Source organism: Drosophila teissieri, chromosome 2R (assembly GCF_016746235.2).
Source record: "Drosophila teissieri strain GT53w chromosome 2R, Prin_Dtei_1.1, whole genome shotgun sequence".
Taxonomy (NCBI): Eukaryota; Metazoa; Arthropoda; class Insecta; order Diptera; family Drosophilidae; genus Drosophila; species Drosophila teissieri.
Genome location: NC_053030.1, coordinates 2,334,970 through 2,348,978, shown reverse-complemented (window position 1 = coordinate 2,348,978; position 14,009 = coordinate 2,334,970). Strand labels below are relative to the sequence as shown.

General features: G+C 37.2%; 2 protein-coding genes across 2 annotated transcripts; one reads left to right on the top strand and one right to left on the bottom strand.

Moving 5' to 3' along the window:
- Positions 1-1,990: 1,990 nt before the first annotated feature.
- LOC122614388 lies at positions 1,991-3,311 on the top strand. The gene is made up of 3 exons (XM_043788958.1): positions 1,991-2,920; positions 2,992-3,153; positions 3,204-3,311. The coding sequence occupies exons 1-3, from the start codon at positions 1,991-1,993 to the stop codon at positions 3,309-3,311; spliced, it is 1,200 nt and encodes a 399-aa protein (XP_043644893.1).
- A 1,769-nt stretch (positions 3,312-5,080) lies between these two features.
- LOC122614387 lies at positions 5,081-13,587 on the bottom strand. The gene is given in 7 exon segments (XM_043788956.1): positions 5,081-5,272; positions 5,420-5,490; positions 5,493-5,653; positions 5,755-5,966; positions 6,943-7,158; positions 7,196-7,463; positions 13,568-13,587. Coding segments are annotated over 7 exon segments (1,140 nt in total).
- Positions 13,588-14,009: the final 422 nt, after the last annotated feature.

Here is a 14,009-nt window from a genome sequence, read left to right as displayed (position 1 = left end):
TCGAAACCGTTTCGTATGAACAATGAGACCATAACGACCATAAACTTATTCTAGTGAAGCATTCGCCGTGAAAGTTTGTTTTTACGTCCGCTCTACCATTATTATTAATAATAAATGTGTTTATAACATAAAAACAAGAGAGAACGCTATAGTCGAGTTCTTCGACTATCTGATACCCGTTTCTCAGCTAGTGGAAGTGCGAAGGAGAAATTTCAACACTGACAGTTGTTGGCGGTTTGTGTGCGTTAGAGTGGGCGTGGCAAAAAGTTTTTTGGCAGTTTTGGGCGGTTTGTGGGCGTTAGAGTGGGCGTGGCAACATGAATCGACAAACTTGCGCTGCGTCTATGTCTCTGGAGTCTGTATGCTTAATCTCTACTTTCTAGTTTTTGTAGTTCCGGAGATCTCAACGTTCATACGGACAGACATGGCCAGATCGACTCGGCTATTGATCCTGATCAAGAATATATATACTTTATATGGTCGGAAACGCTTCCTTCTGGCTGTTACATACTTTTCAACGAATCTAGTATACCCCTTTACTTTACGAGTAACGGGTATAAAAATTAAGTCATCACTAAAATATATAATATATACTCTTCTTGCAAGGTTGAATGTGTACGCATACTTTATCTGGCAAGTGTAAATACTTTCGCAAATGTCCCCTTTAGTGCGTTTCAATCTTTATACTGAAATATGTACATTCACGATCAGCAAGGTCATATTTAAGTCGTTTTACTAAGTCGCTTTGTTTTTTAATTTATTAGGTATACAAAGAGTAATTATTTCTACAAACAGTAAATTTATGTGAAAAACAAAAAATGTTCGAAGTTTTAACTATTTTGCTGGGTATCTGCCTTGCACTTGTGTGTGCGGAATGTGTGATTATTTTCGTTATTTAAGTTCCATTTAATTTACTTTAAGGGACTTTGTATATTCAAGTTTGCCATTACCAAAGGGTTTAGAATATTCTAAAAAGTGCTAGTAAACACCAATACCACTTTTTAAAATTTAAGGTTGTGCGAGGTAGGATTTTTACTTAGCAAATGATGCCCGTGCGTTACTGAGAATGCAATCCCAACCCTCTTCTCAACAGATCTTAATATGGTACACCCGTTGTTTGCCTTTAGCGTCTCGCAAAATCAACACGGTAGGCGGATGAAAGAACAGCAGCTGAGAGCTGAAATCTTACACAGATGGCAAATATTTAAGTCTGGCAAACGCCGGCCACGGCTTTTTAATAGTTTCTAATTTTTATGTTGACTTGGCGGTATTGAAGCCTCACAAAACATCTGTTCCACGAAGCTATCTTTCGTTTGCCGACATGCATCTTTATCGTATGTTGACACACACACACATGTGTATACTTTTTAGTCTTGCGGGAATCTTTTCTTAATGTTCTATTAACGGTTAGAATTTCTAAATGAAGATCAACACTAATTAACCACAATTTTAGAATAGAAATTCAGATCCTTGAAGATGAAGCTTATTACAAATTTGATTGTAAATATATTTAAAATATCTTGATTTCGAGGAATGTTATAAGAAACTGGATGCGTAAAGCATAAACTGCCTTGGGATTTCTATAATAGTAAAAATAAAAGTAGCTTTTAATATATGTACAGTCAATAGCATACAGTCATAGCATTTTTTAAAGTTTGTATAAAATGTATTATTTTTTTCCCAATTTCGACTATACGTTCCCCCTTTTCTTTATTGTAAACTGGATGGCTTTAAAAGTACTAAGTATGTGCCATAAATAATGTTCCAAAACATTCACATTTGTAAAGCCCCTGCTACAAATGAATTACTAAAAAAAGCTATTTCATTTGGACTTTGTCCGGTTTTTGGCGATAATTACCGTAGTTCGTCGCAGCTCGATAGCCAGATAAGATCTCAAATCTGATTTACCGTTAAGCTCCGTTGCCCCATAACCAAAATCATCAGTATCATTCCAGTGGGCAAGTGTGTAGCTTCAAAAAATAAATTAAACATGAATAACCCCCGGATTCTGAGGACAACAAATGTTGTGCTTTTAGTTATGGGTTATCAAAGGCATTGGTTTGAAAAAAAGTCGCATAGATTCCGATTTTTCCTTCCCAGTGTATTTTACATCTTTGGCCTCGGAGTTGTTTATGCCGCGTGCTTCTCCCAACATTTCGATACGTCGTCATCTACACTAAAAGTTTTGAAAGATATATCACCTTTTTTATTTGGATTAATCAGGATGCAGCTTATTTTGGGAGCAAAAGCATTCCTTTATGTCATCTATTCTTCGGTGAAATCTGTGAGTGCAGTTAACTCCCTGCTGAAAGCTCTACCAATTAGAAATTCTGAATTTAAAAAAGATGAGGGCCTGGCCTACGTTTTATTGTGTTCAACCTTTGGGATACTCTGCTGTTTCGTGACCTACATAGCATATGAAATGAAATTCGAGCCACCCCCCCTGCAAGATGCTATGCTTGGAATGGCTCTATTCTTTCCACATCTTATTTTAGCTGGGTCACTGAGATTGTACATAGTATTCTCTTGGTTGAGTCGAGGACAGCTTAAAGAGCTTAAGAAAAATGTAGAAGAGGAGTTAAGTGCCAAATTGACGAAGGACACGGCGAAGGTTGCTTCCACTTCTGTTACTGTTTCTACGACAAGCTTGGAAAATTTAAAGTCAAAACTCGAAATTCTGGGAGCCAATTTTTTAATTTTTGTTCAGACTTTAAAACATTCTATGATGTTTCTTTTTGCCTTGTACGCAAACTGCCTTTTGGGAGGAATCTATTCCTTTACATACTACTGGAATACTTGGTACGTTTTGTTCGACGATCGCAAGCGAAGAATCTTCTATGCGGCAAATGCCTCCATATACACCTGTATAGTCAGTGATTACATTTGCCTGATGGTTGTTTTGTGTATGATGGAGAACGAGGTAAAACAAAGATAATACTCAGTTAACATTTTTTGTGTAGATATTAAAAACTAATAAAAACAATCTTTCAGCGGCGAAACTTTATTGAGGCTATAGATTTCTTGCTGGCACAGAGGAAATTGTTATCAAAAAAATTGAGACCTATCGCAAAAGATTTAAAAGGTGTTTTAGAAACCAAATTTTGTTGTAAATTTGATGGGTCTTTTCAATCAAATATCAGTTACGTCAGTTTGGTAAGTTTTTAGGTTTGATCAAGAATAGCTTTTACATAAGGTCCTTGTAGATGATATGCGTTCAGATGATAATAATAACATTGATTGTGGCTATTCGTCATCTAAAAGACGAAATTTTGTTGCTAAAAGAAGAGTTTAGCAGCACGGACGATAAATAATAAAATATTGTTTACACACACAGACCACTAGTAAGTATAAAAACATTTAATGATGTGCTGCATATATTTATATTTATACCCGTTACTCGTAGAGTAAAAGGGTATACTAGATTCGTTGAAAAGTATGTAACAGGAAGAAGCAAGCGTTTCCGACCATATAAAGTATATATATTCTTGATCAGGATCAGTAGCCGTCTGTCCGTCCGTCTGTCCGTCCGTCTGTCCGTCTGTCCGTCCGTATGAACGTCGAGATCTCAGGAACTACAAAAGCTAGAAAGTTGAGATTAAGCATACAGACTCCAGGGGCATAGACGCAGCGCAAGTTTGTCGATTTATATTGCCACGCCCACTCTAACGCCCACAAACCGCCCAAAGCTGCCACGTCCACACTTTTGAAAAATGTTTTGATATTTTTTCATTTTTATAAATTTCTATCGATTTGCCAAAAAACTTTTTGCCACGCCCACTCTAACGCCCACAAAACCGCCAAGACTCTCCTTCGCACTTCGAATAGCTGAGTAACGGGTATCAGATAGTCGGGGAAGTCGACTATAGCGTTCTCTCTTGTTTTGTCTTCGTATTGTTGCTGTCCCACGTCGGTAAGTTCATATTAATTACCATTATATGCAAACTTAATCCATAAATTTATTTGCTTGCCAGATTCAAACAGGATGGAACAACAAAACACGATTAAGTTGCTAATAAAATGGTTTAAAGAGAAATGTGTGCGATTTCGCTAGAGATGAGCAAAATACTGGAGAACACATCTTACTGAATAAATTAACCCCTTAATAAGTCGGAGGCGGAGGACTATGCATACTATCTAGTATCTTTTTATTTTTAATGGATTTCAGAACATTGAAATATATTAACATCGATTAAAATTTTAATATTTTTATTTTTGGTCTTCTGCTTGTATGAATACGAACCTAAAATTATTCCTATGATGAAGCCACTCAATGCCACCGTTTTACAAATCATTCATTGTGATATAATTCGCAGAATGTCCGTAAATAAACAATTCGTATTTGAAAATCTACATAATATTTACTGTGATGCTAAAAGCCATCCAACCATACAACCCACTCCCGTCCAAGCTGGTGCACCAACCAGGTTCAGGCAAGCAGGTCTATGGAGATGCTGATGAGCAGATAAATTCATTAGGCAAACCAGTGAAATTGTTCCGCTAGGGCGACGACGATGCTGGGGCGAAAAGAATGTGGGGCTTGAGGGAGTGGCGGACATTTGGCTCAGCTGGCAGGGCAAACGGCGTAGGAAAACCAGACGACCGCAGATCTTAAGTTTTACCCATGAGGCTGGAGTTGGCAGTCACGTAGTCGAAGTTTCCTGGCAAAGCGTTACTAAATACAAATTAAACAAATCCATAAATAATGTTTAATACTATTAACATGGATATTAGCCGAAACTACATACATACATATACTCTTGGAAGCTACAGATGCTCTCTCTTATTGCACTCAGCTGTATATGTTGGTGCTATAAAACCCTAGACCCCAAATGCATTCCATTAGGCATCGTTCGTGGACATGTGACCTGTGCCAACTGTTTGTCAGAAATGCATGATCAGAAATTTCATAGGTACATGTAAACACACTTCTAAAATTAGTACTAATTTTTTGCTTATAGTCTTCTAGACTCCATTTTTAAAAGAATAAAAAATAAATGTTTGAAATCACCCCAAATAAATGATAAAATGATAATTTGGCTTTATTAGAAAATTTAAATAATGATTCGAAATTAAATGATTACTATTTTAGTGCTTTTACCCGTTGCTTCTTCTTTTCCGCTATTTGCTGCTCCAAGCGAAACAGTTTCACTAGTAAATGTTCCTGTCGGTCCTGTTTCTTTCTAATACTGTAAGAGCTCTTAATACATTTTGAACTATCTTCGGTGCACTGGGTAAGACATGGTTGATTTGTTGCCGGAGTTTTCATCGACAGCTTTGGAAAATTTTGTGTGGGTGAACAATATAATCGTTTTGTATTAAATAGTGTTTAATTAGATAAGTAGGCAACTGCACCAGATGAGGATTTTTCTTCATTTTTTTTTTGTGATTCTTTTCGATGTTCCTAATAAAGCTGAGCTTTTTTTTCCCGCAGTCCATCAGATTCGAGGAAAGATGAAACTTAATCGGTGCTTTTGATGGTGGATTTATAGATTTAGGCAGGTTGCTTAAACAGAAAGTGCTGTTGCTAAAACGTTGTCGCAGACTTGAAGAACAACCTTGTTTCTCAAAACGCGTCAAAAAGAAAGTTCCATTTGTCTTAATACTCGATGGGAAATGCTGAGAATATCTGGGTGGTAAAAGGTTAGAAGAATTGCTACACCAGCACAATGTGTGCAATGTCGTAAATGGAGAACTGCTGCTAAGTCAACTTGCCCAAGCTAAATCTCTGGGTATCGAAGACGAAAGGGTACGGACCGATTCCCTTTCAAGGAGTAATGATATTATTTCTGCGCCATTAATAGTTCACTGAAGGTTGGCGTTTGAAGCAGTGGAGGACGCTTGTTCACCTCTGGCTGATTCTGTGTGTAGTAGGGATCGTTGTCCATTTCGTTGAGGCCGAACGATATACCCAGGCTTTCAGGCATCCTCCGCATCTTGTCGACCAGTGCCATTTGGTAGGTATCCAAAGGTAGTAAGATGTACATATGTTGACACCATGCACATATTTAAAAACAGTAAATCAGCTGGATAACTTTTTTGTTACTTTTTGTGTAGGTAACTTCAGACTTTAATCATTTATTTTTTACTGTATTTATAATGTATTTATTTGTATTCAAAAAATATTATCAAAATTCAGTTTTCTTTGTGGGGTCGGATATAACTCCCGTTGTGCGTTTCAAACTGCAAATTTATAATATACTCTGCAAGGCCTTACAAAATATCCTTTTAGTGTTTTTGAAACAGCATTTAGATATTTCCGGATTTGAAAAGAATTTTTCGCAGGGAATATTATATACAGTTGCGAAAAAAATAATAGCAGCACCATAACGTATTTTATTCTCGATCAAATAAATTAACTTTGCAGTACAAAATACTGCTTTTTCGTATTAAGCTAGATAATTTTTCTATCCAAAAATGAAAAAAAAATTTGAATGGTCCATACCTTCATTTTTTATCATTTTTTTTGGGCGGCAAGGTCTAAAATGAGGCAAAAACAAAAATAGCAGCACTATCGATTTTTTCAAATATTCAATACTTGTCGGCGGTTTGTTTTGGTGGAAAGCACATGGTTATAAAACTTGACATTTGTATTCCCATTTCCTGTTTTGGATTGGCCTGCACAGTCCCCAGGCCGTAATCCCATCAAAAATTCTTGGACAGATATGAGAAAAGCAGTTGTAGCTTCAAAGCCAACTAACATCGAATAACTTTTGGTATAACTAAAGAGTCCTGGAACAAAATATCCCTAAAACGGTGCCAGGACCTAGTTTTAATTTCCTAAAAAGTGAATTGTTTAACCTTTCTAAAAAGGTATTTCAGCTCATTTTAAACACTAAATTGTAGGTAGGAGACTTATTCAAAGTTGTATTATCCAAATGATGTATTAATAAATTTTTTTTTATTTCAAAAAGTTTTAATGAGCACTTTCAAAGTGTAACGTACCTGGCGGAAAGGCACTGTAGGCACAGGCAGAAACTTTTTTTCAAACATCACATATTTGCCCAGTTTGTTCAACTTTGGACGACGAAACCGGCAATTTTGGACCCAAATGCAGGAATTACGTATGTGAAAACGACAAATAGGGATCCTGTTATTATCTTTTGAGACTTGTGGATCATCTCCGAAAAGTTCATAATCTTCCCAATCAGCTTATTCCACCTGACATGCTGCAAAAAGGTGTTCTCGAATAACTCACCAGACTCACTCACTTTCTTAATAATCAATATATGTACATATATCTCTTTGTAATAATAGTATTATCAAACTGGCAAAGTGACCTATCGTTAATCACGTTATGTATGCCCCCAAAATCTTCGCAGGACACCTAACCATCTTCCACATCTGATGTCTTTTAAGCACATTGAATACTCTGCGCTTCGGAAGTTGCATCTTCAGATAGTTCACCAGGTTAAAGTGTATTGTTATTTTGCTGTTGACAGATAAAGTGATCACTTCGTTCTACGCTGCCCAGAAATTTCGAAAAATATATCAATTTGCTAAATTTCTTTCCTATATAAGTAATAATTTTTAAATCCGAATACTTAATTTATTGCCTTAAAAGCATGAGGGTTAAAACAATTTTGACGCTCTATTTGTATAGAAACTATAATAAAGTAGTCAATTTCAGCCTTCCGGCAAAGAATAATAATAATAATTCAATAAACTATAGAAAGTCTATTAAATCTTATGATTTTTAAAACAAAATCTAAAACATTTTTCTTTGCATTCTAAACTTATATGTGTGCTGTTATTAAAAATTGTTTTGCTTTATATTTTACATGTATTTATAAAACATTTGGGAATATACCAGTAAAAAGTTTTGAACATTTAAGTTTCACTTTTGATTTAATTATACCCGTAATTGGAAAAGTAAAAAGGATTACTAGATTTGTTAAATAGTATGTAACAGGTTGAAGGAAGCATTTCGGACCCTATAAGTTTATATAGTTACGTTTATTTATTTTTTGAGCCTATTTAATGGACCGTCTTAATAAAGTAAGACCAACTATTAATTTGAATCTGTGACAAATGAAAGAAAGCGGGTTGGATTTATATTCTATATTCTTTAACGTTCAGCTTAAGACTAAAAATCAAATGCAAGTAAAATTGAGGAGAGGCCTCAGTTCTTTAGGTTAAGTTAAGTTAGTGTATTTCGGAAGAGCATTGCTTTCGGATGAAGTTGAAAAGAGCGTCAAAGAGAGCAGGCAGAACTGCTTGGGCTTTATGATTTTTTTTACAAGAATGGCTACGTGCCATTTCAAAAGAATTGTTTATAAGAACACATTTTGCCCTGATGGCATGCAGTATGATAATCAATAAAGTGCTTTATTGTTTATGGTTCTGTAAAATAATTGAACTGGCCGGTTTGGTTGGTGAAAATATCGTGTGTTGAACATTGCGCACTGCGCAATTTCTTCACACGGCTTTGTCTATCAACTCATGTAAATGAAGGGATGTTAATGGATGTCTCCTCGATCCTTTTGCAACAGGACTGCGCGAAAATCAAACTTACACGCGTCCGTGTGTATCTCTGTAGCCAACTGGTTTACTAATCAAAGCTGCTTTCAACTGTTCGAATGCGACCTTTTGCAACTCTCTAAATTCGAATTTCACATCTTTCCTCAATAGGAGGAAATATCCATCTACGAACTTTCGAAAATAAGACGCTAATACAAGAAATCGTTGTGTAGCCTTTTGATTGGACGGTACGGAAAAATTATAATTAAAAATTAAAACTGCACCATCGGTTTTAATAAGTTCTCTGAGAACTGCCATTATAAATCTTATGAACACCGCTGGTAAGTTTGATATGCCGAAGGGGACGTACAAAAACTGTAACTGTAAAACTGTAATAAATGAGGTATACATTTGGGAGTTGACTTCTAACGGAACACGGAAACCATTCAATGCATGAACTTCGGCCCTGCTCCCCATCTTGGACCTGCTTTTTGAGTCCAGTCACAACCTGCCTGACTTATATTGGTATGAACTCGGTGCCATTCTTTGTTTTTTTTTTTTTAATTTTATTCTTTGTGATTTGCATGTTTAGAAGAATTCTACGTTGAGATTTATGCCATCTACTTGAACTGGAATTATCAGCTTTTAAAGAGTTACGATTTGACTTTCTCCAACTTCAGTCAAACATTTTTCACCTCCTGCCAGGTTTTCCTTTCCTCCAGGCCTGAAGACGTAAACACGCTTGTTGGATACTACATTTAAGTTCTCCTGCTTGGCAACCAATTCTATCTTGCATTGAGCCGCCCTATGTCCTGGTTGGTTGCATCTAAAACATTTGTTGTCTTGTTTTGGACAATCTCTTTTTATCTTTATGTATGACTCTTCCCCACAGCTGAAACATTTCCTAAACTTCTCAACGGCTTTAAGTACATCTTTCTCGCTTTTAAGGAAGTGAGAGTCATACCTGACTTGCTTTACAGGCGATCGCATTTTCTGATATGCTTCCATTTGAATTTTCAACTGCCTCATAGTTTTGGCTTGGCCTTCTTTCCCTTGGAATCTGGAATACCTTCGATTAAGTATTCGATCAAGCTCTCATCATCTAAATCAATCGGCTTTGCCAATTCCATTAAGGCATAAAGGTACTCGTGTAAGGATTCGGTCTTCTTCTGCTGTCGGTTACCAAGTCTACGATGAACACCCTCACACCAAATTCGTCCAGCAATGCGGTTTTTAAAGTTCTCCAATCACGAAGATCCCGATGACTACGAAGAAAAAGTTTTGCCGCTCCACTAAGTATTTGTTTCGCATATATAAACACCTGCAACTGACTCCATTCCACCGTAAGTGCACTACTTTAACTGCAATTGTCGTCATCTACTCATTAGTTTATGGCGCGACCCACACGGCCATAATGCTGAAATGTGAATTAATGCTGGCACTTTAAAATAATATTAAAGCATATGGCACCTAGAATGTAAAGGGACCAGCCTCGGAAAGGATACAAGATGTTTTCATACAAAGAAAAAGTCGACAAGTGAGAGACTCGACCAGAGGGTCGAGAAACAAATACCGGAGCTGCAGTCAATGAATATAGCGCGAAAAAAATATAGCGCAATGCGGCAAAGAAGTTACCTGACGGAATGTAAGTAAAGGGGATGTCCCACAGGACTTGTAAATATCAACATCGCAAACAAGCTAAAAGTTTTCCTCTTGTTCTTTGGCATTTGTTTATGTTCGGGTCGAGGCCGAACCATAATCGTTTCTTATTTCAATCCTGTGCGAGGTGCACCTTAGATATTACACCCAACTTCCGCAATGGCACTGAACAAAATTTTCACAAAACATAATTATATAAATGATATGTTAAGATAAAAACGCTTAAACTTCGTAAGGAAGAATTTTCAAAACAAGATTATAAACTTATTACAGTCCAGAAATTTTAATGTTTAAAAGGATTGGTTTCGTCAAGGGGTTCTGATTATTTTTACTATACGCATTTTTTAATTTCCGATTTTTCCTTTTAGTTTCTTTCGATATGTAAGACAAATGTTGAAATTCTCGATCACACTTCCATTAGGTGAGTAACGGTTATCTGATAGTCGGGGAACTCTAAAATTATATTATTAGTCTTGCCAATCCATATGCCGAAAATTACAGATGAGAGATGTTTATTTTGTGGTAATTATTTCTTCAGACAACATATAGCGATAGACGGTCTATGAGTCTAAGTTGCCCAAAAGGCCAATGCCTAACTGCATTTATGCCTAAAGCCTCCTCGGACTGATTTTGGTTGAATACAGGATATTGATAAACTATAAACTTGACTCCACCGTTCCCTCTTGTTTGTACCCCATACACTCGTAGAGTTTTTGACCCTATAAAGTATATATATTCTTGATTACGATCATCAGACGGGTCGATCTGCCCTTGGCCCTCCGTCTGTCCGTATGAACCCTGTGTTGTCAAAAACTATATAAGCTAGAAATTTAGAAAAAGCTAAAAATGATCATGCAGATTCCAGAGACAAACTGTTACGCCCACAATATTGCATTTTTTTGCATTTCTTTTTTTGTCTGTCAGAATCAATAGCGGAGTCGTTCTGTTCATGTCCGTCTGTCCGTCCGTATGAACGTCGATATCTTAGAAACTATAAAAGCTAGAATCAGCATGCAGACTACAAAGACATAGAAGCAGCGCAAGTTTGTTGACCCATTTTGCCACGCCCACAAACCGCCCAAATCGCCACGCCGACCCTTTTAAAAAATGTTTCGATATTTTTTCATTTTTTTTGTTAGTCTTGTAAATTTTGATCGATTTGCCAAAAGTGCGCCATTTAGTTCTGAACGTAATTTCGTTTAATAGCGTAAGTCGTCAGATAAAATTTTGCTGCAGTAGAGCAGCAGCCCCAATCAATTGTCGCGCCATGACATTGGTACTAAACTCTTCGGCCTCCCACTCTACCGCGGTTAAAAGGAAGGTCTCTGTTTTGGCGGATATCGCAAGTAAATTCCTTAGTTTGGGCCATGTCTAGGGGCCTAAGGTGGGCGTCCCTTCGGTTTGTTTTATTGGAGGTAAGGGTGTATTGGTGGGGAAAGGTTTCCAACGGCCTTTTAGGGTAACGTTTTCTGGGCCATGACGATTTAATTTGCATTTTATGATAATTGCACTTCACTAATATGCCACGGCATCATCCTTCCCTTTACGAAAAACGGTCTTATGTTGACATGTTGTTAGGTTTTCATGCATTTACTTTAGCCTTGCGCAAACCCCTTTTCATATTGTTCAACCTATCTTAAAAATTTGGTAATCCTTATACGAAAAGTCAGTCGTCTGTAATTCCTCAACATCTGTGTACTGCGGGTTATCGTTTTTATACCACGTTTTACTCGTTTAGTAAAAGGGTATACTACATTCGTTGAAAAGTATGTAACAGGCAGAAGGAATAGAAGGAATCCATAGTCGAGTTGATCTGGCCTTGTCCGTCCTTTTTTTTGTTGACCCATGTTGCCAAGCCCACTCTAACGCCCACAAACCGCCAAAAACAGCCAAGCCCAAATTTTTGAAAAATGTTTTGATATTTTTTCCTTTTTTTGTTAGTCTTGTTAATTACTATTGGTTTTTTAAAAATCTTTTAGCCACGCCCACTCTAACGCCCACAAACCGCCCAAAGCTAACACACTTTTGAAAAATGAGTGATCCTGGGATCTCGAAATTTATACGGATAGACTGACGGACGGGCAGAGGCCAGAGCGACTCGACTATTGATCCTGATCAAGAATATATATATTACTTTATATGGTCGAAAACGCTTCCTTCTGCCAGCTAGATACTTTTCAACGAATTTAGTATACCCCTTTTACTAAAGGGTTCGTGTGGGAATTAAACTTCCCTCGCGTGGCCAGACTACTGCACCACCCACCTCTTCTACTTCGTCTTCTTCTTCATAAAACTAACATCTAGTCTTACTATCTCCTATCAAAATGCAAGATGCTGGCGTAGCAATCTAACTAAATTGTATTCTGATAGCCTCACGTCAGAGGAGGTACTTTTTGACGACTCCCGTAACGTAGAATTCATATGCGTAAAGCTGTCATTTTCTGATAGCTTTGCTTATAACGTGTTCTTACATTCCGCCGTCTTCTGAATTCTCAGAATATATAAATCATTTGTCCTCTATCAAATCCGTTTTAAATAGACTGTGCAACAGGAACCAATTGGTAGTTCTAGGTGAGTTTAATATACCTGGCATTATGTGGTCCGCAGAAGAAAAATCTAATATCCTTCTCCCTCAACACTCGACTCATCCTTGTCGCAAGTTAAATATATTCGAAACTCTCTTGGTCGATTATTGGATCTATGTCTTGTGACAAGTCCTGAAAGTGTGTTTCCGTCCAGAGTAGCACCTCTTACTCAACCTGAAGATCCATAACATCCTACTTTCGGGGTGATAATCCACATAGGTACCGCAAAAACAGAGAAGTCAACATAACGAATCCATTGTTGTCGTATTACAAACTTTCTGAGGCTCAATAATTTTATATCCGAACATTATACATTATACAGTCCTTAATGCTCAGTTTTACAAGAACTATTTAAGCCGTTGTAAGTTCCAGTTGGCGCACGATCCGAAACAGTTTTATAATTTCGTTAAAACTGAGCGCAACACAATTTCTTACCCTTCGATCTATTTGCCAAGTTTTTGCCATTTTTTAATTTTCGGAAGCTAATCTCAAAACAGATGTTGTCTATACTGACGTTAGTAAAGCATATGACGCATTCTCTTCTTATTAGTTTTCCCTGTTCATATTCTAAATTGGAATTTAGGTATCTGAATGGGAGGACGCAACGGGTCCTATATAAATTGTCTTTCTTGCATTCTCCGAGTCACATCCGGCACAACCGACTCCTGGAAAGCCACCTTGGTCCACTCCTTTTTACTTTATTTATTAACGACCTTCTCTTAGTAATAAAACGATGTTAAATTATGCCTCCAGTAGGACATTTCATGTCATTTGGACTTACAATCTGTTGGCTAACTATTGTCAATAGGGCTAGGGGTGTGCATGGTGCTATAAGAAGGTGGTCAGAGGAATTTGATGATCCTTACATGACCAAAACCTTGTTCATTTCACTAGTCCGTCCGATTCTTGAGTATGGAAAAGTTTTTGGCAAATCGAGAAAAATTTACAAGACTAAGAAATCTGTAAAAAAATATCAAAATATTTTTCAAAAGTGTGGGCGTGACAGGGCGATTTGTGGGCGTGGCAACATGGGTCAACCAGCTTGCGCTGCGTCTATGTCTCTGGCGTGTGCATGCTTAATCTCAACTTTCTAGCATTTATAATTCCTGAGATCTCGACGGACGGACAGACGGACATAGCCAGATCGACTCGGCTATTGATCGGAAACGCTTCCTTCTGCCAGTTACATCCTTTGCAAGGAATCTAATATAATTTACTCTACGAGTAACGGGTATACAAAAATAAAAAAAATCCGTTTGTCCGTCCGTAAAAAGTTGAGACTAAGCATGCAGACTCAGACACATAGAC